Source organism: Echinops telfairi, unplaced genomic scaffold (assembly GCF_000313985.2).
Source record: "Echinops telfairi isolate 266 unplaced genomic scaffold, ASM31398v2 ScPeMD7_7400;HRSCAF=8409, whole genome shotgun sequence".
NCBI classification, from domain to species: domain Eukaryota; kingdom Metazoa; phylum Chordata; class Mammalia; order Afrosoricida; family Tenrecidae; genus Echinops; species Echinops telfairi.
In genome coordinates, this window is record NW_022111300.1 from 17,596,311 (window position 1) to 17,622,292 (window position 25,982).

At 39.8% G+C, this 25,982-nt stretch overlaps 1 protein-coding gene across 1 annotated transcript; it reads right to left on the minus strand.

Annotated features, from left to right (window-relative positions):
* Positions 1-588: 588 nt before the first annotated feature.
* On the minus strand, positions 589-25,760 carry LOC101660990 (desmocollin-2). Its single transcript, XM_045296312.1, has 16 exons — positions 25,566-25,760; positions 24,691-24,775; positions 23,822-24,018; positions 22,795-22,914; positions 21,309-21,464; positions 19,796-19,940; positions 18,180-18,346; positions 16,717-16,851; positions 16,016-16,201; positions 13,614-13,870; positions 13,344-13,486; positions 11,593-11,820; positions 9,882-10,118; positions 7,725-7,849; positions 4,035-4,325; positions 589-3,369 (listed from the first exon to the last, which is right to left on the minus strand). The coding sequence occupies exons 1-16, from the start codon at positions 25,758-25,760 to the stop codon at positions 3,172-3,174; spliced, it is 2,865 nt and encodes a 954-aa protein (XP_045152247.1). The 3' UTR covers positions 589-3,171.
* Between the last annotated feature and the right edge of the window lie 222 nt (positions 25,761-25,982).

Genomic DNA, 25,982 nt, shown 5'->3' on the forward strand with positions numbered 1-25,982 from the left:
ACGCTGAGCTGATGCTAAGGGCATGAATATTCTCAACTAAGGTGTTATCTTTCCATAAAATATTCATAACAACTAACATATATTAGGTGCTAACTCTGTCAAAACTTTTCATTAACTCTTTTAATACTGACAAACATTTTATATAGTATACTCCTTCTCGTCACCCAACCCCCAATGCAAGTCCTGTAAGTAACAAATTAGACACAAGGGTTGATTTCTCAAATTCCATAGGTTGTAAAACCAAACCAAACTCATTGCCACCGAGTGATTACTGACTCATATTGAGTCCCTGTGGGCTTCCGAGACTGTAACTGTTTAAGGGAGTAGAAAGCCCAGGCGTTCTCCAGCGGAGCTGCTGGTGGTTTCAAACTGCTGACCATGTGGCTCACAGGCCAACTCATAACCACTGTACCACCAGGACTCCGAAAGGTAGTAAGAATATAGCAAAGATTTACATGGAGTCATTCTTATTGTAGAGCCATTGCTCTTAGAGTTACCATGGTGATGTCCAAAGACCTCAATATTCCCAGACAATTGACCACTAATGTCTAAGAGAAAAGCTAGAGAGAAGGTGGCAGAGGCTTGATCTTACACATTTTTATAGACAGCTTTTTATTTGGAAATCCTATACAGATGATTCAGCGATGTTTGAAGTTTACAGTTTGAATGATTCATTATACAAGACTCAAACGTCAGCCAGGTGTTAGGAAGAGAAATATCCTCAACTGACCATCTAAAGTGATAATAAAAAACGATCGTCTTCTATATTCTTAATTGATTTTATTAACATGAAATGAATTATGAATTGTGATTTATTTGAAATCATTTAGTATCACTAGGTATATCTTTTTATGTGAACCACTCTATATGAAGCTCATGTTTAAAAGAGAATGTTTATTTAAATGTTTTACAACTACCCTAGAAAATCAGTCCTATTACTACCTCCCAAGATGAAAAAATATAGAGAAATTATGCAACTTAACCAGTATCCCATCACATTAATCTTTAGGATAATAAACTTATGCAAAGGCGGTATTAACAATGAACCAAAGGCCTCTCCAAATCAAGTTCTAAAGCCACACACGAAACACACACACACACACACACACCGCATATATCAGGAATTCTAAAGAAGGCATCCATTTTTCTAAGTAAGAAAAAATGCAATCTTTTAAACTGTATCAAAAATATAATTAACAAACTTACAATAACTTTTAAAACTATTTTATCAGAACTGGTAACATATAAGAATTTTGTATATAATTTATTAAAAATAACTTTGGCAAATCTCACTGTGCAATAAGGAAACTCTCACCAATATACACTAATTACTGAATATGTTATCCCTTACAAGTAATTCTTGTTTAGAAATTCAAGACAGACACATTATGAACCATGATATGCACTAAAAGTACACTTTAAATGTTAATATGGTCAATATACATGCAAAATACATTGGCTAAATTCTGATTTGGATTTTTTTAACTATTAGTTTTACTTGCATCTTATTTCAAAATTCAAATAGTTTGGCACACTTCTACATTTGCTAAAACCTTTCATTTTGAAATACTAAAAATGGCTTTACAAGTACGTAGCTATAACTAGCTTTCATCTGAAATGGTATAAAAGAGTCATCTCTAACTAGTTTTTAAGATGTTTAATTCTGAAGCTTATTTAAAAAACACTGTCACTGTTTTGCATTTATATTGCAATATATATCCTATACTAAATATATAAACTACAAATATGCTATTATATAGATGTATATATATTATATGTGTATATCTACCCATATACACACATCCAAATTTTAATTACACTCATCATTTTCTTAATACACCTATTCTTCACTTAATGTCAATCTTATGATCCAGTATTTTGTATTTATAACCTATTAAAAATCCACCGTCTATTTTGCACATTAATGTGCAAATATTTGGCAGCATCGAACACCAAGGTGCAAAGTAAGAGAAACGCTGGCTGTGATGACCAGGTTATGTGTCAACGTGACGGGGCCATGAATCTGAGTGGTTTGCCGTTTGGGAGTGAAGCAATTTGGTGGTTATGTAATGATGACATCACCCTCCATGTTGTCCCCTGATGTGGTCATTCTCCACATTCACATAATGCTGATCTTCCCTTAAGGACTGGAATTTCACCAGGTAGTGGATAAGTGAGGAGTAGTTGTGTATAATGTGACTTGTAACTAAAACATGAAATACAGTTTCAATGACCTAATTAAAGGTTCTTTGTTGAGAACATAAGAAGGAATCACCAAGATACCGGAACAAATAAGGTAACATGATACTGGTTTTAAGAATGCACATATGCTTACACAAAACAAAATCAAAGTAATTCATTTTGTAAATGAAGATAAGAAATATGACTTTTAAAAATATTTAGATGGTACATCTCAAGCAGCACATTTTAAAGATAAAGGCATGGAGAGACAGACAGACACCTCTTGACATTTCCAAGGCACCAAAGTAGCAAGAGTAAGGATATATTTTGAAAGCATTTTGAAGTTGGGAATAGTAACAGAAAATTTACATTCAGGGCAGGACTCTGAAGAGCACCAAACTTAGAAATTCAATTCAAGGAAAATGGAATTATAATATTTATAATAGGAAGTTTCCCTTTGCATTATGAAGGAAAGCCATGCTACAAGAATAAGACAACGTCAAGGATGGAATATTTACACTTTAGAATGTTTAGGAGAACAACATTTTTCAGCACCAAATAATTGGTTAACCGGAGATAATGTTAAAGCAAGTCCTCTCTAATCTTCCGTTAGACAATATCTTAAGCAGTCTATAATGTAGACTTGCGCTAATTAAATTGCATTGCACAATTGATCGGCTTTTGTCATCATTCCCAAATGTAAACAACAATGGAGATGCCCTTAGTTTCTTTTTATCTGTGGATTTCCTTGGGTGGAAGATAAATTAGCAAAATCTACGCAAAAATTGGAAAATATATGCACTTATTTCTAGGGTCTCTCCGTAACCAGGCACTTGGCCAATGAACTTCCACTAAAATACAGGGTAGAAGTCCCTGACATAGCATCTTCTATTTTTTGAAAGCCCTGGTTTGTATTTTTTTTAAAGAGAAAAGAAACAACAAGAAAATGGTAGCAAAGACACTTGCTTCAGTCAATTTCGTAAATCACGCTCATCTCTTTACGCATGTTTCGGCGAGTGTCCTAAACTTGGGCTCCAGATGATCCAAAAACGCAAGCCCATCTTCCTCTTGCTGTTCGCTGCAACAACCTACAGACCCAGCCACCGAGCCCTGGCCTTCGTAATTATATGTGAGGACGTAGTCTTGGGCAGGATTATCCTCAGCATTCTGAGAACACTGCTGCACCTTCTGCCACAAGGACAAACAAAACAGATTTTATTATTATTGTTATTTTAAACACCAAAACTTATTAACATGAAAATAATAGCTTGATTTACCTTTCATTGTTTAATTTTTAATCAGTGTGTCCTCTAATGGATTCCTACATATAGAAAATGCACATGATTGGTCTATATCATCAATCACACTATCAAGTCAATATATGTTATCTATAGCAGGGGTTGAGAAACCACACAAGCGGCAGCAAGCATTCGATGGTTCATGACAAGGAATCACTTTCTCTTCACAATTATTGCTGAAAGCAAAATGCATCCATTAGATGCAATCCAACTTGATGAGGGGGCTGGGGGGCACCACGGGCTCAGAATGTCAAGAAAGGCACAGTGCTTGTGCACGTCAATATTGCTGCCTGCCGTACTTGGCTTTCTAAGACATTTCTTGACAGGTTGAAAAGTTTAAGCACAAAATCATAAGAAAAGTAACTTAAATACCATTGCTCAGTAAGAGAATGAAAAAGAAAAAACCCTGTAAATATCTACTTACATCTGAACCTAACCACGTAAAACAAGGGAAGATAACTTTCCCGTGACTAAACTAACAATTACAATCAACTGTCATAATCTATAAGCCTAAAAGAACATCCAAGCCAGGCTGTAGAAAACAGTGAAACTCACTTCACCAAGGCGGTGCTGAGTGAAATTATGCCACTCTGAGTAGGTGTGTCTGCAATGGTCCACCTCCACATGGCCTCCCCGGCCAGCGTCCAGCGTGTGGTGTCCACTGCCCTTACACAAGTCCAAGGTCTGCTGATGCCCTGCCCCTTGGCAGGATTCCAAGGTGTGCTGGCCTCCTTTCGCCATTTCAATGGTTTCTTGGCCTCCAGTTTTGATTCCCGATCCCATGGTGCCACAAACTCCCTGAGCAGAACTGCCCACCACATGGGATGTAAAGCCATTTGTGACATACTGAAAGAAAAGTTTGCATGGGGGAAAGAGAGCGGTGAGAATCACTTATGGAAAAAAAACAAACAAAAGAGCAGCACCATTCATATAAGGCCACATTGATCTGTTGTGCTAGAAGCTAAGCGCTCTATGGGCAGGGACCAAGTCTATCTCGATAATTCTGCACACTTGTGGGAGCAGATTGTCTTGAGATGAACTCCGGGGAAAGAATAGGTGCTGAAGTCTCTGAACGCGGGGATATTGGTGAAAATTCTCTGAACACAGAAAACCTGGAGCAGAACGCGCTCCTGGGCATCTTTTCTGAGAAACAGAGTGCATTATTGGGACAGTTTGAACCTCATTTCCTTCCCCAAGTCAGACAACACCATCGCCGTTATTTCTGTTTCAGCAGGCCTGTGGGAAAGAGCTGGCAGCTCAGATGCAGGGAGCTGAGACGCTGCAAGTCTGACCTTCCACTACTTTCTCTCCTGCTCCTCGGGAGACTGCGGACACACAGCCTTCTGCAGGTGGTCAGTTATACTTCCCTCTAGACCAGAGAGGAAAGTGGCTGAAGCTATTATTGCTTCATTGTTGTTTACCTTCAAAGTATAGTGTTAACATCCTCTGTGTGGGAACCTCTCAAAATATATTGTCAACCAACCTTGTGGGTGCTGGATACGTGAAAAGAACTGTACATAAACTTGCCTCGACTAAAATGCTGGGCCCTGGAGTCCCTGTATGTACTCCAGGAGCTCCCTCTGCCCACCTGCGTCTTATCTCTTAATCTTTAATTTTCTCAATTCCGACCATGCCCCTTTTGATCCCTCATGCAGTTTGTGAGAGACCTGGTTCTCGTTAATCTCACACATACTAAGAGAGACTTCAGAGAAAGCCCTGGTGATCGACTCCTCCAAATCAACCAATGAAACTCCACTGATTACAATGATTTGATCCCCAGTCAGTCTTGAGCATGGCGTTGCCACACGTCGGGGACCTAATGGCTGTCAGCTAAAAACAGCTATTGTGAGGCTAGTCCAGTGCTGAATGTATGTCAGTGACAGCACAGCGAAGGAAGTGCAGATGTCAAGTGATCTGCCCTCTGGTGGATCAGGCAACGTGAGGTGGACTCCCCGGTTAAAACATCCTTAGAAGCACACCTACGGTCATTGCAGCAACAAGATAGAAATAACCTAACTTCCTACCAACAGATTAATGAATTACCAAATTCTGGAACAGACACACAATGGAATACTATGTCATAAATAATGATGAGTACTGTATCATGGATGAATCTTGAGGAACTCACAAAAGGCAGAATGGCTTGTTGAATAAATAATATCACCCATGAGCACTGAGCTCTAATCAATGAGAACCTAAGTGAGAAGCAGCAGCTCATGTTCACCCTAGACCAAAGGGGAACAAGGAGGCTAGATGAATGGAAACAGAACCACCAGAAGGAAAATGATGAGGATAATGGCACCTTGTTTAAAATGTTATCGATGTCACTAAGTAATATGTGAAGAAATTATTAAAGGAGATTCAAACTTGTTATATAAATTTTCTCTAAAAATTGCAATAAAATATGTATTTAAGAAAACTTCTTAGAATATTATACAATATCTTTATTAAGTACTTTCAGCATCTCACACCCCCAAAACAGGACTATTATAATTATACATATATATGTAATATACTGTATATATATAAAACAAAACACACTCACTGCTATTGAGCTGATAACTCACAGGGAACCGACAGGACAGGATAGAACTACCCCTGTGAGTTTCCAAGACTGTAACTCTTCACAGGAGTGTAACCCCCACCCTCTTTCTCTCATGAAGCAACATAGATGTACTTACATATATGATACATATGATACATGTTGTTTCCCTATGTAGCATACATATTTGTGGTTGCTGGGTTACATCAAGTTGGCTCTGAGTCACAGCGACGCCATGAACAACAGACCAAAGCACTGCTCGGTCCTGAACCATCTTCACAATTGCTGTTTGAGCCCATGGTGGCAACAACGGGCTCCAACCTGCCCTGTTTAATTTTACTCCCCTTCACAGCAGAAATAGTCACATTAGTTTTAATAGTACACTATTATCTGTATTCGGTGCCCAATCCATTTCCTTTCAGTTAAACCAAGAAAGATAGAATTGCTATACCCATCTTAGCTGCAAAACAAATCCTTGTGCTGTAATTAAAGTGAAGCAGGCAGGGAAAACAGCAAATCTTTGGCCACTGGTCTTCGGTGCTTTGTTTTTGTGGGAAACGCTTCATTCACTATGAGTTTCATTTTGTCAGTCTCTCCCTACATGCCATCATTTTTGTCTTCTAAAAACCTTTCCCTGCCATAGTCATCGATTATGCTTTTAACAAGGAATATAATTACTCCCCTGCACAAAAGGGGAGAGAAAACAAAGGTGGAGCGAACGAAATCATTTGCTAGCATTGGTGCTACATATATTTGACTCTGGGCTGCTTGCCGACTCACAAGAGCATAAGCAATCATTTAAGTTCATGCTCACAAACAAGGCAGCTGTCAGCGAAGTAGGTTGTTCTTATTGGAGCTTGGGGGGCTGTGGAAGTTACATAATCTGCTTTCAGTTTGAGGATTCAGAGTGGAGGGGTGGAGTCTAGCCTGTCAATCAGGTATTAGCTTGATGACCTCATTTGGAGGCGTTAAGGAGATAAGCAGCTCCCTGGAGGTGGGACACATGCTCACTGCCTGCGAGACAGCCCCAGGGCGAAGACACATGGAGAGAAACTATGTGCAGAAGCCACCCGGAGACCCCTGCCAGTGCTGAGATGCTTACAATGCCCCTGGATCCACAAGATCTCCTACCCACGGGCCTGTGATCTTCCTGCATTCAGCATCATTGAATGTGTTTCGTGAGTCTGAAGAGGACTTTATGGATTGGTATTGGACATATGGGCTCATATCGGATTTATGGACTTGATCTGGACTGGGCTGGGATGTTTTCTCAATCTTCAACTGCTCTTGAATATAAAGCTCCTTCTTATACACATATGAATGTCTCTGTGAATTTGTTTCTCTGGCCTACCCAGACTAACAGGGATTAAAGTAATTATGCTAGTGATCTGTGAATCATTAACTGGAACATTTTAATGTCACAAACAGCAGTTTAAAAATATACAAAAGACCAGGTCTAAAGTTAAAACCACAGAACATTTGAAGTGGAAAATAATAATGACAAGCTAAACTATTTACTATTAAATAACACTATGTGGCCAAATTGAAACACCTATATTTTTACTCCTGGGAAGTCATTTGATCTGTCCCTGGGCAGTGATGACACAAGCTATTTGAAAGGGGAACACTTCACTGAAATAAGTTCATCCGAGTGAATTAGGATCATTTATCCCTTTCGTTTCTTAAAATGACACATTACTTACCACTTTGTCATCTCCGGGAGCTTCAGTGTTGGACACAATTAGGTTCTGCTGAACTACATCATCCGGGAAACCTTTTTGTCGTTTGCCCATTGTGGTAGCCCCGCACACTAGTGTAAATAGAATACCTGTAGGAAAGGGGGTGGGGGGGATAACTCAAGTTTACCATCACAGGCGATACCCTTATGACTTCTATAATCATTGATACATACATGGAGTCATTTGGTGGTGCAAATGAGAAGTGTCCCTCTCTTAGCTGAAAGGCTAGTGTTTGAACCTACCAAGAGCTGCCTGCAAAGAAAGTCCTCACAATCTTCTTCTGAGAGGTCCCAGCCTTGAGAACCTTAAGGCCCAACTTACTCCTGCATTCGGGAGCCACCAGGACTTGGCATCGACTCAATGGCAATGGATTGGGTTTGGTTTTCAAACCACAGACCCATCGACAATGTACAAAGTGCTTATTAAAAGAAGATACGCTTCGAGAGCACCTAAGTATGAGTGCATCTCTCTCTGTAGTTTACAGAAGAGAAGTGTACACGACACAGATATGCCATGAACAAATATATGCTCCCTGATCTGTTTCTTCATTGAATTCTATGAAGGGATGTCCAAAGGTTCATGGAAAGAATGGGGTTTATGTAAAATAAAAAATATGTATATAAACTTCACTTTTGAGCCCGATCTCCTTTAAAACACTTTGTAAGTGATGAGACTCATCATTTAACCCTTCCCTAAAAGAAATGAAGGTCTTGGGAACTGAACCATGTCAATGAAGGTTTGTTTACATTATAAACTAAAGACAAATGGGTGCAATTTAAAGTCTTTTAAGATTAGGAGATAATAGTCATTCAGAAAGCACCAAATCAGGCCTGAGTGGTGGGTGCCTAATGAATTCGCATTGAAACTTGCAGACTGCCCCTTGCTTGATGGGCGGGGTGAGCAGGACCACTGTCTTGCTGAAAGAAGGGCACTCTCTAGTGAAGCTTTCCTGGGCATTTTTCTGCTAAAACGCAATAGAAACTCACTGCCACTGTCAAACTCATGTTGACTCTGACTCATAGTGGCCATAAGAGTAAAACTGTAAATCTTTATGGGAGTAGAAAGCCTCAACTTTCTCCTGTGGAGTGGCTGGTGGTTTTGAACTGCTGATCTCAATGTTAGCAGCATAACTCGTAGTCCCTTCTACCACCGAGACTCCTATAGACATATATTTTTTTTAACTAAAGCTTTCCCTAACTTTCTGCTTTTGCTTTGACTGGGCTACTCCATGTCCGGGGGCTATGAATCTGATTATGCTTCGTCTTCAGGGTCAGACTGGGAAAGCCATGCTTCATCTCCTGTTCTAATTCTTTGAAGAAATGCTCCCGTTTCTTCGTCTCACTGATGGAAAATTGCCACAGAAAGTTCTGCTCTTGTCTGTAGCTGATGTGGGTACAACAGCGTTGACACCTATCAAGCAGAGAGTTGCTTGACTTTAATTTTGCAGTAAGAGTTGCGTAAACTGAACCAATTGAGCTATCGATAGCTATCATTTCTGATGTTACTTATCAGACCTGGTCAATTAGGAAATGAGCTGGATTTTTTTTCCTTCAAAAATCAATGCAAATGTTCTGTCACCGTGGGTTTTAATTTCAACATGGTGTTAGACCTTCTCAAAATGAGTTATCTGTTTGTAAACTGTTTATTTCTGTAAGGCTTTGTCCATACGAACTTTCTGTATGGCACTAATGATTTCACCATTCTTCCACCCAACGTCACCCATACATTTGAGGTTTGCGTTTCAATTTTTGTAGAATTCTTGCTTCTCTGAGAGTGGTTCCTTTCTAACTGATGGCTTAGTATTCTGGGTACCTTAACTGAGATCCTACTGAGGCATTTTCTAACAAGTTACTATGAACTTATTTGGGGGCAAAATAAAAAAGGGGGTTGGGGAAATCCATGCATAGTTTTTACATATATACAGTTCATAACCTTTTTGAAGACCTTTCATATTTCAATTTTAACCAGAGAGATACTAGAACTAAAAACAAATGGAATCAAATATATAAATTAATGATATGTGTGTGTTGAATGCAAATACAGCTACATATAAATGAAACCGTTATAGTTAATAGCGTTGATTTTAAGACTATGTCTATTTGAATTTATGGAAGGACTTACAAAAGAGCAATGCTATGCCCAACAGTATTGCAAGGATGGCCCATTTTCCAAGTCTCATATTTGCATTGCCAGTTCTTGCACCGATCCGGAGTGTGCAGTCATTTTCAATAACGCAGTCACATAGCAAAACATTGACTATAGTAAGTTTAGACTGGCCCAATACATCAGTGACTCTGACAGGTACTTCATATGTTCCAAAAGGAGGATCAGTCTTATAGTGAAGACGTGCGGCGGTATCTGAAAGAAAAGAAAGCCAAACATACGTGATGTCAGTGAAATTCTCTCCTCAATATAAATAACTACATATGGAATCTTCATCATATGTCCCTCCAAATGGGTGTCCCTAATGGAATGACACAACTGCTCCAAGACTGAGTATGAGACGGACTGTGCCGATTTACCTTACGGCAAACACACTCCATATAAAAGCTGGTCTCCACTGTCTCGGAAAGGCCTTTTGGTTTCTGGAATCATGCATTTTAATCTTCCATCTGGCTCTTCCAACCATAATTATTGGACGAGGCAAGACATTCGTTTTATCATTTTATTTACAACACCAAATTAAACCATTCCATATATACTGCCTTTGGTCCCTGGGAGATCAGAAAGACTGCATTCTTACTGTTTAGTGACTTGTGGTAACCTAGTAATTCCCCGAATAGCCCCCTTAATTATGAGTAGTGTCTGTGAGTTCCGTGTGGCCATTACAATGAAAGATGGACGCCAGCATAAAAAACCTAGAGTGGTCTGGGATGAACGGTGGGTGTCACACTAGGGTCAGAATGCCTGGAGGCAGGTCTGACCCCTGCTTTGTGGCAAGAGGGAAGCCAGAGATCAGACAGAGATATCCCATAGCATTTACTGCCAGGGTCCAGGGACAGGGTGGGCAGGAGACCAACGACATGCAGCAGAGTTAGGAGCTAATGCATGGAGCGGTGCAATGGCCGCGTGAAAAGGGGTTCCCTGCACTTTTGTCCTTCTTATCACATTAGATCCATCCCTGAACTGAAATGACAAGGAGGGACTGGGGATGGGGTTGGAAGAACCCCAAGGAGCACAAAATAGAGAAGAAATGGTCACAAGTGAACCGAGAAGAGGGATGGCTGGCAGACGCGATGACGCATGCCGAGCGCCCCCTGCGATGAATAGCTTATTGTTCTAGGGGGGCTGTCTGTACCTTCTCTACAAAGGCCGCACTCCGCTGGGTGGCCCACAGTGACTGAGTGAGTGATGAGCAATCATATTGCATATCAAAGCTCTCTACGGGACCCCTGTGAAGGGCCACTATTGCCTCAGAGGCGACAGAGCATACCCCGGGGCTGTCACTTCACGCTGTTTCTGCCCAATCTTGCTTCTCCTTCTTCTTATGACTCCTGATCACTTCTTAACCAACAAACACCTTTTCTGATTAAACTCCACTGCATAGTCAACTTCATGGAGCGCCAAAACCAAGAAAAGAGGTTCTCTTCCTGGAGGTACACAAGTCAGGGCTGGGACGTTGGCAGTGGAAGTGAGAACTCATGTAATAGCTAAGCGAATTCCTGCACCGAGTTAGAGACGGACCCCAGGCCACCTCCGACCACACGGAAACGCATACACTTACTGTCCTTCATTGGTGGTTCCCACACAGTAGACTATCCTTCTAGTGGACCGAGAAAAAGAGTTTACACATCCTGATGTTGAGACCAAAGCTATATTTAGGAATGCATACCATTAAGTCTTGTCAGTTCCCACATGGCCTGCGCATCTGAACCCGGACCGCTCTCCACTGTGAACTGAAAGGGTGGCCCATGCTTCGGGTCATCAGGATCGACAGCGACAATCTCCGCAGAGGACATGGTGGGTTTACAGATGATCACTGTTGGTGTAGGGATGAATGGTCCATTGTCATTCACATCTTCAAGCATAAGTCCCAGTGTTCCAGTACATGTTCTTCCATCTAGAAAAACAAATAAGTTTTGAGTTTTCACCAGGATATTGTAAGTTGGGTATATTTAAAAATATTTAATAAGAATCTATATCATACGAACTATAATAACAAGCACCATAATAAATACTAAATACTAAAAAACAAAAGAAATACTAAAAAAAAACCTTGGTTGTTTTCAACTGGGTTTATACACAATAATTGTTATTTGGCTGTATTCTATCATTCACTAAAAAGCAGGGATAGACATAAGAATTTGTATAGAGGCCAGCATTGACTGATTTTCAGGGGGCAAAAGGAGAGCTCATGAACAAGGGCATGTCTGATATATTTGAAAGGATAAAAACATTAGGAGGTGCAATAGACTCATAGTGTGATCTGGGGGCAATGAAGGGAAAGAGAGCCTGGTGGGTGTTGAGACTAAAAGCCAGGCTCCTCCTAAAAAGCAAGCAAGCACAAATCACCCAGGAATGCTAGCATGCCAAAGACAGCAGACTTTAGGAGTTACCAAGTGGGGGAGTGCCGAGGGTGGGGGGAAGGTAAACAACAAGTTGGAGGGTGACAGGCATTATCTTGGGTAAAGGGTAAGATACTAACTCACAAGAGAAAAAAGATCTATCAAAGGTGTGGGGGAAAGGTAAGCTATTGGGAGAGCTGAAGCTGATCACCTGAAATGGAGATCCCCACTTTAAAAATTTTGTTTCAATGAAAATGTTGAAAAAAGTTTAAAACAAACAGCAAGAAAATTAAAACACAAACAAAAGTCTCCTTGACTGCCCGAGTCAGGAGCCTGGAATTAATAAATGATAAAAAGGATGTAAGGTTTAGAACAGAGAGACTGAATATTAGAAGAGACCCCTTTGGACAATTAGAACAAAAAAAATAGCACTTAAAGATGTGTGAAGAACTAAAGAATGGGAGAAGTGTTTGACAATTGAGATAATCACAATGGAGGGTAGTCTGAGGAACCATCTATCTACTTCGATAGCCCTTTCCTGAATAGCTACTCCAAGACGCTGCAATGCAAAGTCTGAGGGTTTAGAAAGGGAAGCAGGTGTGGATCGAGATTGTAAATTGGTAACAAAGTTATGAAGGCAAAGCTGAAAGCCAATCCGGGATCTCTGTTCCAACCTCTCTTCTCTAGGGAGGTCTGAGGAAGAGAGAAAACCCGTGTGCTATCACTTCTGGGGCTATGTTTTAGGCTGCGCTACCACCTCCAGAAGATGGAAAGAAAGTGCATCCAGCATTGACAGCTATGGCATCGGGATGGGGCGTGCTATCTTCAGGGTCGCCTGAGGACAGGAGCGCCACAGAGCGAGCCAAGAAGCGGTTTGGAACCATCACGACTGCACACGGTGTTCTCAGACTGCGAAGGAACTCTAAGGCATTGTCACACACGACTCACAGCAAGCCTGCAGAGTTGCTACCGAGGCTAAACTCTTCTTTTTAAATGTATTTATTAAAAAGAGGAAATGTTCCGCAGAGACACGTACTGTGATGTAGGAATACATCATGAATGTACATACAAGTCTTACCTTTGTCTGTGGCGAGGACTGTGATGTTGTAGATACCATTTCTGATTGCCTCGGCTTCTCGATCCAGGCTTCTAAAAGTGGTGATTGATCCTGTCTTCTCATCAATGGTGACCCACCCTCTCGGATCATTTATTTTCCTGTAACTGCTCATTTCGGTGAATTCAAACAACAAAAGTTACAGTGAGTTCAGTCATCCCATGGCGATTGAAATAAGTGATGTACTTAGAAACCACATTGCATTGCAGTTGCAGACAGGAGAATGATACATACCTGATGCCGCTGCTGCTTCTGCTCTCTGGGTCATACGCCTTATACCCATGGCTCCGTGATCCCACAGGGGCGTTTTCTCTAATCTGAACCGTCTGAAACGGAGGGCTACACTCTGGGCCCTCGTCCTGGTTTCTCACATCAACAGTAACGGTCGCAGTGCTCATGGCTGTGTTGGCCGTCAACTCTTTAGCATAGGGTGCTTCGTTGAGGGCCCCGATTTGCAGGACCACCTGCTGTCTTTCTTCATAGTTCAGAGGCTGCATTGACATAGGGGTTGAAAAGTAGCTCAGGTCCTTTGAAAGTTGCCAATGCTAACTAGAATGCACAACTAGTTAAAATTAAAAATCTGTAACTGCTGCCTTCGAAATAATCACGAGACTAGGAAGCATGCATCCAGACATTTGGCGATGGAGGAGGGAGGAAAGAATCAATCCTTTAGCTGATCCAATATTTGTGTGAAGCAACCCGATCAAAACAACAAAAAAATTTAGCCCGCTCCTCAACTGCAGAGTTAACACCAATAATTCACTGGTTCTGATCAAGATTTCAAAATGTAATACATGTGATGGGAGGTTAAGTCATTCAGACGCAACCAAAACTAATGTATTAATTACTCTATTAATATTCGAATAGCTTGTCCTCTCCTCACGTAAAAAGGGAAATTATAACCTGTGCCTGACATGTCATAGAAAAGTGAGTCAAGTTTTAGAAAATACCTTTAAAACCAAAGGGATATGAAAACAGAAGGTTTATGGAAATTATATTTCCCTTTCCTCACGGTTATCCCAGTTATAGTGTGCCCTGTTTGCACAGTCATTAAGCACTAAACTTAAAGAGGAGTGGTTCGAGCCCATCAGGAGACAGATGTAGCAAACCACTTCCAGTAAGGGTTAGCCTTGGAAACCCGAAGGGGAAGTTCTCTTCAGTCTTAGGGGGCTGCTAGGAGTTAGAATTGACTCCACGCGCTGGTCAGTTTCACATTCCAGTTACTTTACTTTTGCCTGATGTACAGCTGTAAAGAGAATGGGTGAAGGCACTTTTTGGAATTCCGATACGTCGTTAGGTCTCAGCCTTCACAAAGACAAATTCCCTTCTTAGAATATCACAGATCAGAGCAAAGATTGAGTGCTGGAAAGTGAAGGGGGGAGGGGGACACAAGAAAACACTCACTTCGAAACAGAAATTAATTCATATATTTCAACTAATCTTTATGATTGTAAAGACAATGCCCATTTATCAATTTTGATTTGTGCCCCTTGAGAATATGGATAAGGGAAACTCCATAGATCGATGCCGGAATCATAACTGGGCTGATGAGCAGGCGGAGCCAAGCACAAGCATTTTCCCAAGCAGATAGAGCTCAAAGAGTGTCAGGGACGCCCTGGGGCTTCGGAGTGAAAAGTGACTCCCTCCGAGGGGCTGTGGAAAGAACAGCAGTGGGAGGGGTTAAGAATGTTCACATACTGGAATGGCTGAGGTTGTAGATGCTAAGGATAGTAGATACAGAGGAGCCGAGCTACAAGTAGCCTCTATATGGGTCTGATAAGGCCTAACAGCACATCACTTGCACAATTCAATCATCAAGGATGAGCTCCGTGATGCTGCTACAGAAAGGATGGAAAGGAACACGTGACTGTGTGCCACCGGCATCAACACTGTGCGAGTTTTGGGATTGCCACGAGCGACGGAGTACCAAGTCGACACTGTATTCTATTAGTTGAAAACAAGAAGATGGAAACACCCTAGATGTCTAGCCGTGGAAGAATGAAGAGACAAGCTTTGGCACATCCACACAAGGGAACAGATGCCACGCAATGCTCAAGAATGAGGATGAGTCTGGGAAACACGCATGTCCCGGGGAGAATGGAAGCGCATGATGCTGAGTGAAATCAGCCCATCACGCAAGGACACATTTGGATGACACATTGCTATTACAAAATCAAGAACAGGTTTTCACATGAAAAGAAACAGATCCGAAGTGGGAAGGGAGAGAAAGGAAGGGGAAGTAAGAGGCTAGAGGTGTTAACTTCTGTTCTAACCTTGAGAACATTATCCAGCAGAAGGGTGATGGGGAAAAAAAGATGGAAACAGGGTAGGCAATTGATAAGTATGATAAGTTTGTTGAATGCAAACATGCTGATTTGACCTGTAAACTCTCATATAACTCACAATAAAAAAAGTTTTTAAAAGCTATCGATTACAAGGTGGATACTCCAGCAATTCAGTTGCAAACATATGCTGCTGCTGCCCATCATACCTGCCATTACATGTATTGTGAACATTTCATTCATACTGATAGTTATTTTGAGTCTACACTACGCAGAATTCCTTTCATTCAACGTTACCTGGTCAACCTTTGGCATTCTAAACTCCAAATAACTAGCTTCCTAGTTTCTTCTTACCTTCACCACCCACAGAATTCCTTCATTGGTCACGGGATCTGTCACAATTTTAAAATTTCCATTTTCATTCCCCTTTAAAATGGTATAATTAGCTCTCCAATTAGCAGTATTAACTAAATCTTTATCTTCAACAGCAACACGTAAGATTGCCACATCCACTGTATTTTCTTCCACTGATGTCACATACTGGAGGAAAAAAATGAACAAAAAAAGTTATTAGTAAATTTCACAAAAACAGAATATTATGCAAAACTAAGCTTCATTCTTCTAATTCCCAAAGCACCGTGTTTGGTGCCAGAAGTGCACAAGCTGGTTCCAACTCACAGCAGCTCGCTGGACAGCAGGACGAAGCCCTGTCTGGTCCTGCGCTACCCTCACTCTCATGCCCACCCTGGGACCCCACACTGCAGCCTCTTGTCGAAGCCACTGTGTCAATACAGTGGTTTGTCATCTTCCTGCTCACCCTCTACTTTACCAGCACCACGTCCTTCTCAAAGGACAGGTTTTTCCTGATAGGATCTCCAAAGTACACAAGACACAGCACGATAGTTAACTGACTTCAAGAACTAAGACCAAACTGCTGCCATGTCAGTGGGGCTACCACATTGGAAGAAATCATAGGAAACCTATGGAGAGAGTATTATTATTATTATTATCTCACTGTATTACAAATCTTCCTCCCGTCAATGTTATGTACTTACAGAAGTACGAGTGAAGGTCGGCAAGTGGTCGTTCACATCTTCTATATTAATAATACAAACTGCGGTTGTCTGCAATCCAAAATATTGGCCATCCATGTCTTGCACTTTTATTTTTAACCGGTACTTATTAACTGACTGAAAACAAGGAATTGTATGATTGGACAAAAGCAATACCATTATCAATGAAATCTTCATTTATATTCTGTAAGTTTCATCACATTAATAAATTGAGGTGTAATCTATTTCATATCCTTCTTGTACTGGCAGGAGACTAGTTTCCTCACACTAGTTATTTTCAAGTAGTGTATGAAAATACAGTAATTTATCAAATTTAAAGTGCTATCAACATTGTAGATTATAGTCAATATGTTCGGAGTTTGGGTCGGTGAGAGTGAAACAATGAAAACAGAAATAAGAATATTGAAATAAGATCAGAGGAATAACTTATAAATGAGCATTCTGTGATACTGGATGAATGAAAAAATGTCATGAAAATGGAAAAAAAAAGCAGGCAGGGGCCAAAAACTGCTTAGAAAAATTAGAGAAATGCTGCTCTAATCCATGCAAGATAAAAAGACAAGAATATGATAGGAAGTTTGAACAACCAAGAAACATCTAAAAATGATATTACTATATTCGTGAGATTAAAGGTTACCATTTTAACAAATAGGTCATTTAAACTGCCATAATTTATATGAATAAATGATTTTTGGTCAAGGTAATAGTTGAATAAATATCTAAATTATGAAGATTTCGGTAGAAATGAACTAAATCGAAGTGCAAAACAAAATGTGAAGTAAGATGAGCATGCTTTGAAAAGTTTGCTGACCTAAGCAGCAGGAGGAGGCATGTAATACAGTTTCCACAACAGGACTCCACGGGGACAGCAGAATAAAATTAGGTGAGGGGAAAACAAGGCATTCACACGACCTTCCATCAGAAACGTGGAAAGGGGAGCGCATTTAGAGGAAAGAAGAATTTAATCTTCGAGGTGTGTGCCTTGGGGACCCATGCCATGTCCAAATAAGAATGGCTAGCAATCAATTGAAAATGGGAAATCAGAGATTAGAGATACTGAGATTTTTGTTGTTGTTGTTGTCTACCCAAGGGGAAAAATTTAGATGACGTTATTGAGATGAGACAGAAAAAGAAAAGCACTTCTCACTCTGTAGATAGAAAATTTTCACCTACGGCCAAGATTCATTCTTCATAGTTGACATATTTTGTGTTTATAACAGATGTTAATATTAAGATTTTATAAAAGTCTGGAAAGAATGAAGTACCACTTCAAAGATAGTATACTGTAAGCTATTTAATAATCTCCACTAACATATTTTCAGTATGAATTTTTCTCAAATGTGATTCTCAACATACTTTTCAAAAACGCGGATTAAAGGAGATATAACAATAGTGTTAAGTAGTCGTAGTGTAGCTTTTCATTAATATTCATAACTATAAGTTACCTCTCTGTTCAGTTGAGGCGAAGACAAGGTTATGACCCCAGTCTTGGGATTCATGGAGAATAGGGTTGGCGATGCTGGCATCTGCTCAATGATGGAGTACTTCAGCCGGGTATGCATGGTGTCGGGCTCATCTTTGTCAGTTGCACACACCTGCCCCACCGTAGAACCTGTATATTGAAAACTACTCTGTGATGTGCAAACCTTTACAACATGTTCACCGCCTCTATTTCACTCCTCTCCACCTACCTCAAAATAGTGTTGGGCTACTTGATTATAGATCAGAATAATGGCTTCTTATATATAAGTCTAAGTTTCATTTGCTTTAACATGCATTAAAATTCTAACATTTTGCATTTAGTTTATAGTTTTACAAACGTTGATTATATTCTTCCATGGCCTTTGCCATTCTAGATTATAGAATTCTATTTAGTCCATTAAAATTAGTTAAATGGACCATTTGAGTCAGTTTGTTCTGACAATTCTTAGCTCAGTTACCTCTTTCTAGAGGATGACTTAGAAACTGCATTCTGAATTCTCACTTCCAGTTACAATGGCCTGTTTTATAAGTTGGATAAAATATTTGTAGCATTTTTGATGATTTTTAACATAAAGTCCATAATATTTTCAGTCATGTAATCACTATAAATATCAACTATAACAGTAAATATCCTCAAAGCTAGGTTTTAATTCTTTAAAAATTTACTCCTTTTATCTTAAAAGTAAATCTGTTTCAGCTCACATTGGAGAAGCAAAGTAACGCTTTTTTGAGTAACTTATTTTTCAGTAGTATACTTGGCAGTCCATGTCTATCATGCCTCATTTAATCTTCATAACAATCTTATCTATCAAAAATATCTTTGTACGGATAAGGAAACTAAGGTTTATTAGGAGTCAGAAATTTCCGCAGGATCACATAACTCATAAAAGGGCAAGTAAAATGACACCCAATGCAGCCTGGCTAGCAAGTCCCTTGTCTTGACAGCAGGACATGCTAGCTTCCATTGGCCACAGTGAAGTTTATCTCATGAACTGAACCACATGGAACGAGCCATATGTTGTGGGGCAAATGGTGAAGTGCTCACCTACTAGCCAAAATGCCAGCCATCTGAACCCACCAGAGGCACCTTGGAGGACAGATCTGGCATCTGCTTCTGAAAACTCACAGCCTTGTAAAGCCTATGAAGAAGTTTTACGATGCACACTTGGAGTTGCCATGAGTCAGAATCAACTAGAAGGTAACTAACAACAAAAATAAGAGAAATATTTTTAATGCTGACAGCAGGGTGGTTCAGTGGTAGGAATCTGCTCCTCCACGTAGGAGACCCAGGTTCAATTCCCAGTCAGTGCATTCCAGTGCTGCCACCACTCCTCCGTCAAGGGAGGACTGTATGTCTGCTCTGAGGCTGAACAGGAGTCAGCAGAGCTAGTAGATGGAAAAAACACAGGGAGCTTAAAAGCTTGGCGGTCTGTTTCTAAAAATCAACCTGTGAAAATCCCATGCCTTGTGACAGTTTGATCTCATGGTTCATGGACTTGCCATGAACGGAGCTAGGGGTGTGGCGGGAGCAACGGAGAGCAGTTGGTAACGAAACCAAAAATTTTAGGTGGGTACTCACCAACTCGGCAATTTTCAAAAATTGTAAAACTGTAAGTCTCCTCTGTGAAAACTGGGTAATTGTCGTTTTCATCTTCAATTTTGATAAGTAGGGTCAGTGGAAGCTCTGGAGTGTAACCATCTGGAGTTGTCGCAAAGGCGACCAGCTGTGAGGAAGAAAGAATGAAAATTAACTGTTCAAACAGATACAGTTCAATTTGGTTTGCGCTTGAATTTGGAGAGTGCTCAGCTTCATAGAATGAGTTTTGCTACTTGTTACTGTTTTAATGCCAAAATAGATGACAAAATTATTGATGTAGGATAGCATTTTATAGTAGAAGTTATTTAATTTAACAGCATAAACACATTTTAGGCTCTTTACCACTGCAGTATTACTGTCAGGAACTTAACAGTTTCATTATTTTCCTAAAATAGTCTTGAAGATTTTTGTTGTGTTTGAAAGCTTTTGATTTTAAATATTAGATTTTTCAATGCAACTTTCTAGTACTTTTTACACTTTGGATTTCTTTTACCCTGAGAAAATTGAGTCATTATTTTATTTTTTGTTAGGATTTTAAGCATTTTGCTAAGTTTATAAAGTTCTTTCATAAACATTTTTTGTTTCATTTGAAAAGCAAGAGTCAGAAATGAACAGCTGCAAACGGACTAAGGAACATACCTCCTTTTGATTTTATAACATGAGAATCAATTCCAACTTTTCTTGGAATCGCCATCATAAAAGGCACAGAGCATTACCGGTACCCGGAAGACTACATTGCAGTATTTCTAAATCTGAACATTGATTCTAAGTTTAAATATCTACTCAGTCAACTTGGTCTCTGGATAATAAATGCAAAATCATTCAAATGTAGTTGCTCACAATGACTCAGTTTCAGTGAGAAGTCCAAATTTGGTAAAATACCTATTTCCCATCATCCCACTGTGGGAAATTACCTAGGTGACTAAAGGGTTAAATAATCCCAGTGAACCACTATCCAAAATCCTTCCTTGCTCTTCACACGTGAGCTTTCTTCCATTACAAAGGTGATAAAGGCGATATATCTGGTGCTGAGGTGTGCTATCTGTCCCTCACTAACCTCTTGGGCATTTCTGCACCCTAAAGAGGTTCAATAATCTTTTCTGCCAACAGAATAGCGGCTTTTAAAATGGCCCTTTTGAATAAAAACAGCACATCAAGAACAATCTACAAAAGCATTCGATTGCTATTGATTTTTTCGATGAACAGTACCTGCTTCCTGTAAAGAGGGTGTTATTAACATAATCACAGTATCATCTGAGACACTCAGAAAAGCAGCCGGAGTAAATGAACTGAGGACACTCACTGCCATCAAGCCAATTCTGACGTACGGATGGAGTAGGAGTGCTCTGTGGGGTTTCCGGTACCGTTAATCTTTAGAGCAACAGAGTCTCATCTTTCAACTGGTGACATTGTGGGCAGCAACCCAAAACTTAACCCACTTCTAAGTGGCCAACCAAAACACTTACTGATACAATATATGAATATTAGACTTTACCTCAAAAGACTCATACTGTTCACGATCTACAGCACCAGTACAATACAGGTTTCCTGTGTCTCTCTCTACATAGAATAAATTTATCGGTTCTCGATCAACGCCAGGCCCTCTGATGGAATAGTACACAGTGTAGTTTTGTGCTGTATCGGACTGAATCTAGAAAGTAGACATATACAAAATAAACAAGTTTATGTTTCATCAAAACTTTCATTTATATGTTTATGCTGCTTATTATTCCAAAAAAAGAGTCCATGGAAAAAGACTTGCTCTATAATTTATTACTGCCTTGGATAAAAAGCAGCTATAGGACAATGAAGGCTACTAACTGAGTCATCTAAAAGACAAGCCTGAGGAAAATAACACAGTAGCATCTTAGTGTTCGAGAACAACTGAGGACTATTTGAAAGGCTAATGACACTTATAGAACCAAGCACTATCAAGTGAGGAGAAGTCCCTGTCTTAGAAAACAAAGAAAGTATTCTGAACATAAAAATATGTGGTGGTTGTTTTTTTTTAAGAAAAAACAACAACACACCGTCTTTTAAAGAGCTAAATGTTTCGTGAATGGGCCTTAATAGTACAGACATTAGGTTTCAGGTGTCCTGACTCCCGGGTATCATAACCTTGGAGAGTGTGTTCCTTAATTAGTTTCCATTATTTGTCAGCGGCTTCCTTACGATAGAGGCTGAGTGGGGAAAGCAACGGAGGAGGGAGAGTAAAAGTAAGAGAATATCCTGACAGGCGTGCAATTCCGGTCTTTCATTCCCAAAGTAATTTCCTTCCTAGCTGTTTCTATCCTCTCAGTAAAATCTTGACTATCTTTTGACCAGTATGGCCAGCACAATGGTTTTCTAAACTATTTTTTTCCCAAAGCTTTAATATACTCTCCTCTCATCTCATCTGTAGGTGGGCTATAGAGGAGGACTTTCTTTTCCTATTTAAAGGACAGGGGAAAAGTAACCCAAGCCATAAACTGAATGGTAGCTGGCACGAGCAGCAGAAGGAGGAAGGACTTCCTGGCATTTCTACGAACCAACCCTTCAGAGGGAGACAGCCGACCTGGATCCCGTGTGCAGTGGGAACCAACCCTTCAGAGGGAGACGGCCGACCTGGATCCCGTATGCAGTGGGATAAGCCACAGACAGCTGGTCGGGGCTTTCTCCTTTATGGCAGGTGGCTTTTGTCATCCTTTCTCAGGGAGTCTTTTTGGAGTTTCACAGCTACACTCAGGTTCTCTGATACCCTTTCTGATATGAAAATTCATTACGCAACAATATGTTAGACCCTGTAGAGAGTTTTCAGTTTCATATATGACATTTGCATGACTAAAGGATTGTAAAAGTGTAAGTAGATATAAAACCGTATATTTATACTCTATATGATTTATATATGCTCATGCACTCGTACGCTCATAAACAACTAATTTGTTAAGTTTTTTTAAAAAGAAAACCATAGATGGACAAAAGACAAGGAAAATAAAAGGTACCTGTTGAAGAAAAAGTGGGAAAGGCCCCAAGGAATTCTCTTGCATGGAACAAGGAATAGGGGCCCATCTTCTCTTGGCTCGTTGAAGAACTTTTTCTTTAGAATGCCTTTTCTTTAAAACCTCAATTTAGAAAAGAGAAAAAACAACAAGGACATTTATTATTTGTTTCATCCTCAATCATTAGCACCATGACGCATCTTTTTCTGTGCATGAGAAGAGGCTGGGGAAATGTAAGATAATGGTAGTACTTGGAAACCAAACTAAACATGAACACCGCACAAAAAGATAATGAGGAAGGATCGCTGTCCAGCAATCCTTCTGAGAAGAGAGTTTGGTGGCAATATGGAAGCGAAATGGCCGGGAACTTAGAAGACATTTAAAAAAACGAAATGAATCAATGAAGCACGGTTTCCATGCAATAACATGGGAGGAGGGAGATGTAATGGAAACAAGCAAAGTGTGCAGCCTGATGAATTTAGCACAGGCGTCTCCCACTCACCAGCAAAGAGCAGAGTCGGGAAGCTGACAGAGTGCTGTGTCCAAATGAGAAAAGAAACACGGGGACAATTTTCAGAAGGGCTGCAGTAGGAAGTGGCCAGTGGCTGAATAGAAGTCATTTTGATCTTGGGTTGTCATGATACACTATACGTGAGCGAGGGCTAAACTTCAAACAACATAGTCATCTAGTTTCTGATATTATCATTTGTGCTACAATGAATGAAACCTTCAGAGATAAAAAGTTTTAAAACTTGTTATTAAGCACCCATGTTATAGGATACATAGAGAAATGTTGCTTTGTGTCTTATCTCAAATATCATATTGTAGCTTAGGCCAGTTCCTCTTTTTTGTGAATTTAACAAAACGTATTAACAAGCCTTAATGATCTGTTTAAATACAGTTAAATTGCCTAGCAGTTTTAATCTCCTCCAAGCCAAATTATCCCACCCCCTTTCTGATTCTCCATCTTCCCTTGTAGTTCCACGTGAGGAAAGCACATCATGACCTTCACTTTGTCGTCTGGTTATACCTTCGTTGGATGCTCTAAAACCACAACTATTTTCTTCTCTTGGTTCTCAGCGTTGGAAAGTAAGATGGTAAAAGTCCTCTTCTCTGAGGACAACAGTATAGTATTTGTGGTATAAATCGAGCCATCTTCTAAAATTCGGAAATCAGGATCACTTGAGCGAATTAGATGTGCAGATTTAAGGCAATCCTTCAGGTTAACTGTAGACAATAGACATATCAATCATCATTTGGATGGTAAAAAGAAGAAGATAAAATTTTCCAATGATCTGTGCATTTGGGAGGATGCCAAAAACTTAAAAATTAAGTAGACTGAGTCTTGCAAATTGTGCATTTTTTGAAGAGATGCTCATATATATATAGCTATTTAAGTTGCACTTAAACACATACATAACTTCTAATACAACATACTTTCATTATTTCATTATTTTCTCATTGGTTCAATGTTCTCTCAAATAACAAAGTTACATAAACATGTGAATTTATAAACAATTTATTTAAAAGTCAGTCAAAATATCTTAAAATAAAACTTTAGAAATTGCACCTTTAAATCCAATAAATAGTTTCAAAGAAGCACTTCATAATACTTTTTATATACTTTGTTTAATATTAGTCTGTAATGATTAATATGTTATTAATCCTAGAGTAATTATCTTATTACTTAAGTTAAAGCTTTTTATCTACCTGACATAGAGATGTTTTCAATGGAGAACAATATTCCTTTCATTGTAATATGCCAAACGCAGTAAAATTATAATGTACCATACCAATCTTAACTTTTGGTCACACTACATTTATTTCCAAAACTTAGAGTAAATTTTAAAAAGCTAAAACAAAATGAAGACATATTGCCCAGTTTTTGAAGTTTCTTACCTCTACCAATAAATTTCTCAGCATTGAGCTTGGAAGGAACATGAAGTGCAACGTTTTTACAGGCATCACAGGCAAATATTAAAATCTAAAAAATAAAATTCATATATGAACATATTACCTTCATAATGTTTACCTGCCAGCTTATAGAATTGACAAATGAAAATGAACATATGCTGAAGTAAAATGCTAGAAAGCTTTTTGGAAGGAAAAATAAAACAATATACTCTCTCCTGGATCAATCCTCAAAGCGTGAGGAATCCCTTATGTCTTTGGCTGTGTCCTAGCCCGTAAAATGGGTTATTAAGAAGTTCACGGACTAAGTTACAAGGTATTAAAAAAAAAAAAAAAAAGGCGACTGTCAGTCAAGTCTGACTCAAAATGACCCCAATAGGACTGAGCAGAACTGCTACCGAGCGTTCTGATGACTGCATGCTTTTACTGGAACAAACAGCTTCTTCTTTCTCTCACTGACTGACTGGTGGGGTCAAAGAGCAAACCTTGCGGTGAGCAGCCCATGAGTAACCCAACCACTAACCCCAGGGACAGTCTGGATCAAATAGCAACCAACATGAAAGGGTGCTGGCAGCCACGAGGATGACCAGACAGGGGCGGAAATTGGAAAGGAAAACAAGTTTAAAGAGCTAGCGACACAATTTCAGTACATCTCCAATCGCTACAATAGCAATGAGCTAGGGTGTGCAATTATTAATATCCTAAAATAAAGGTAATGCTTTTCCAGGGAAGCATTATTTGACTACCATGGGGTAATGGGGAGAGCAGCTATAGATTGCCTCGTTCTACGAACTATTGAAAGTGCATCACGTCATATATGAACTCATCATTGTGAAAAAAAGAATGGATTTGTTTCAATGCACCTGCTTTAGTAAGTTATTCGAAGCTCTGGTGGCTGTGTGTTTAAAGCGCTCAGCTGCTAACAGAAGGGTCAGCACTTTGAAGCCCCCATTGGCTCCCTTTGGGGGCACGATGTGGCAGTCTCCTCGAGCAGGATTTACACCCCCGGAAACCCCGTGAGGCAGTCCTACTGTTTCACAGGACCCATGAATGACCATCGATTCAGAGGCACTGAGGTGATCAGTCATTAGGTGAACCAATCCCAGTGGAAAATACATTTGAACACATGACACTTGATGCTCCCGCAGGAGTCATCTTTTCTGCCATGTTGCAAAGGTTTGGGACCACAAGCATGAAGGCTAGCTAACATTTATATTATTTGTACATTGTCTATAAACGTGAATGACAGTAATAAAAATTTATATTTCAAGTAACAGTTA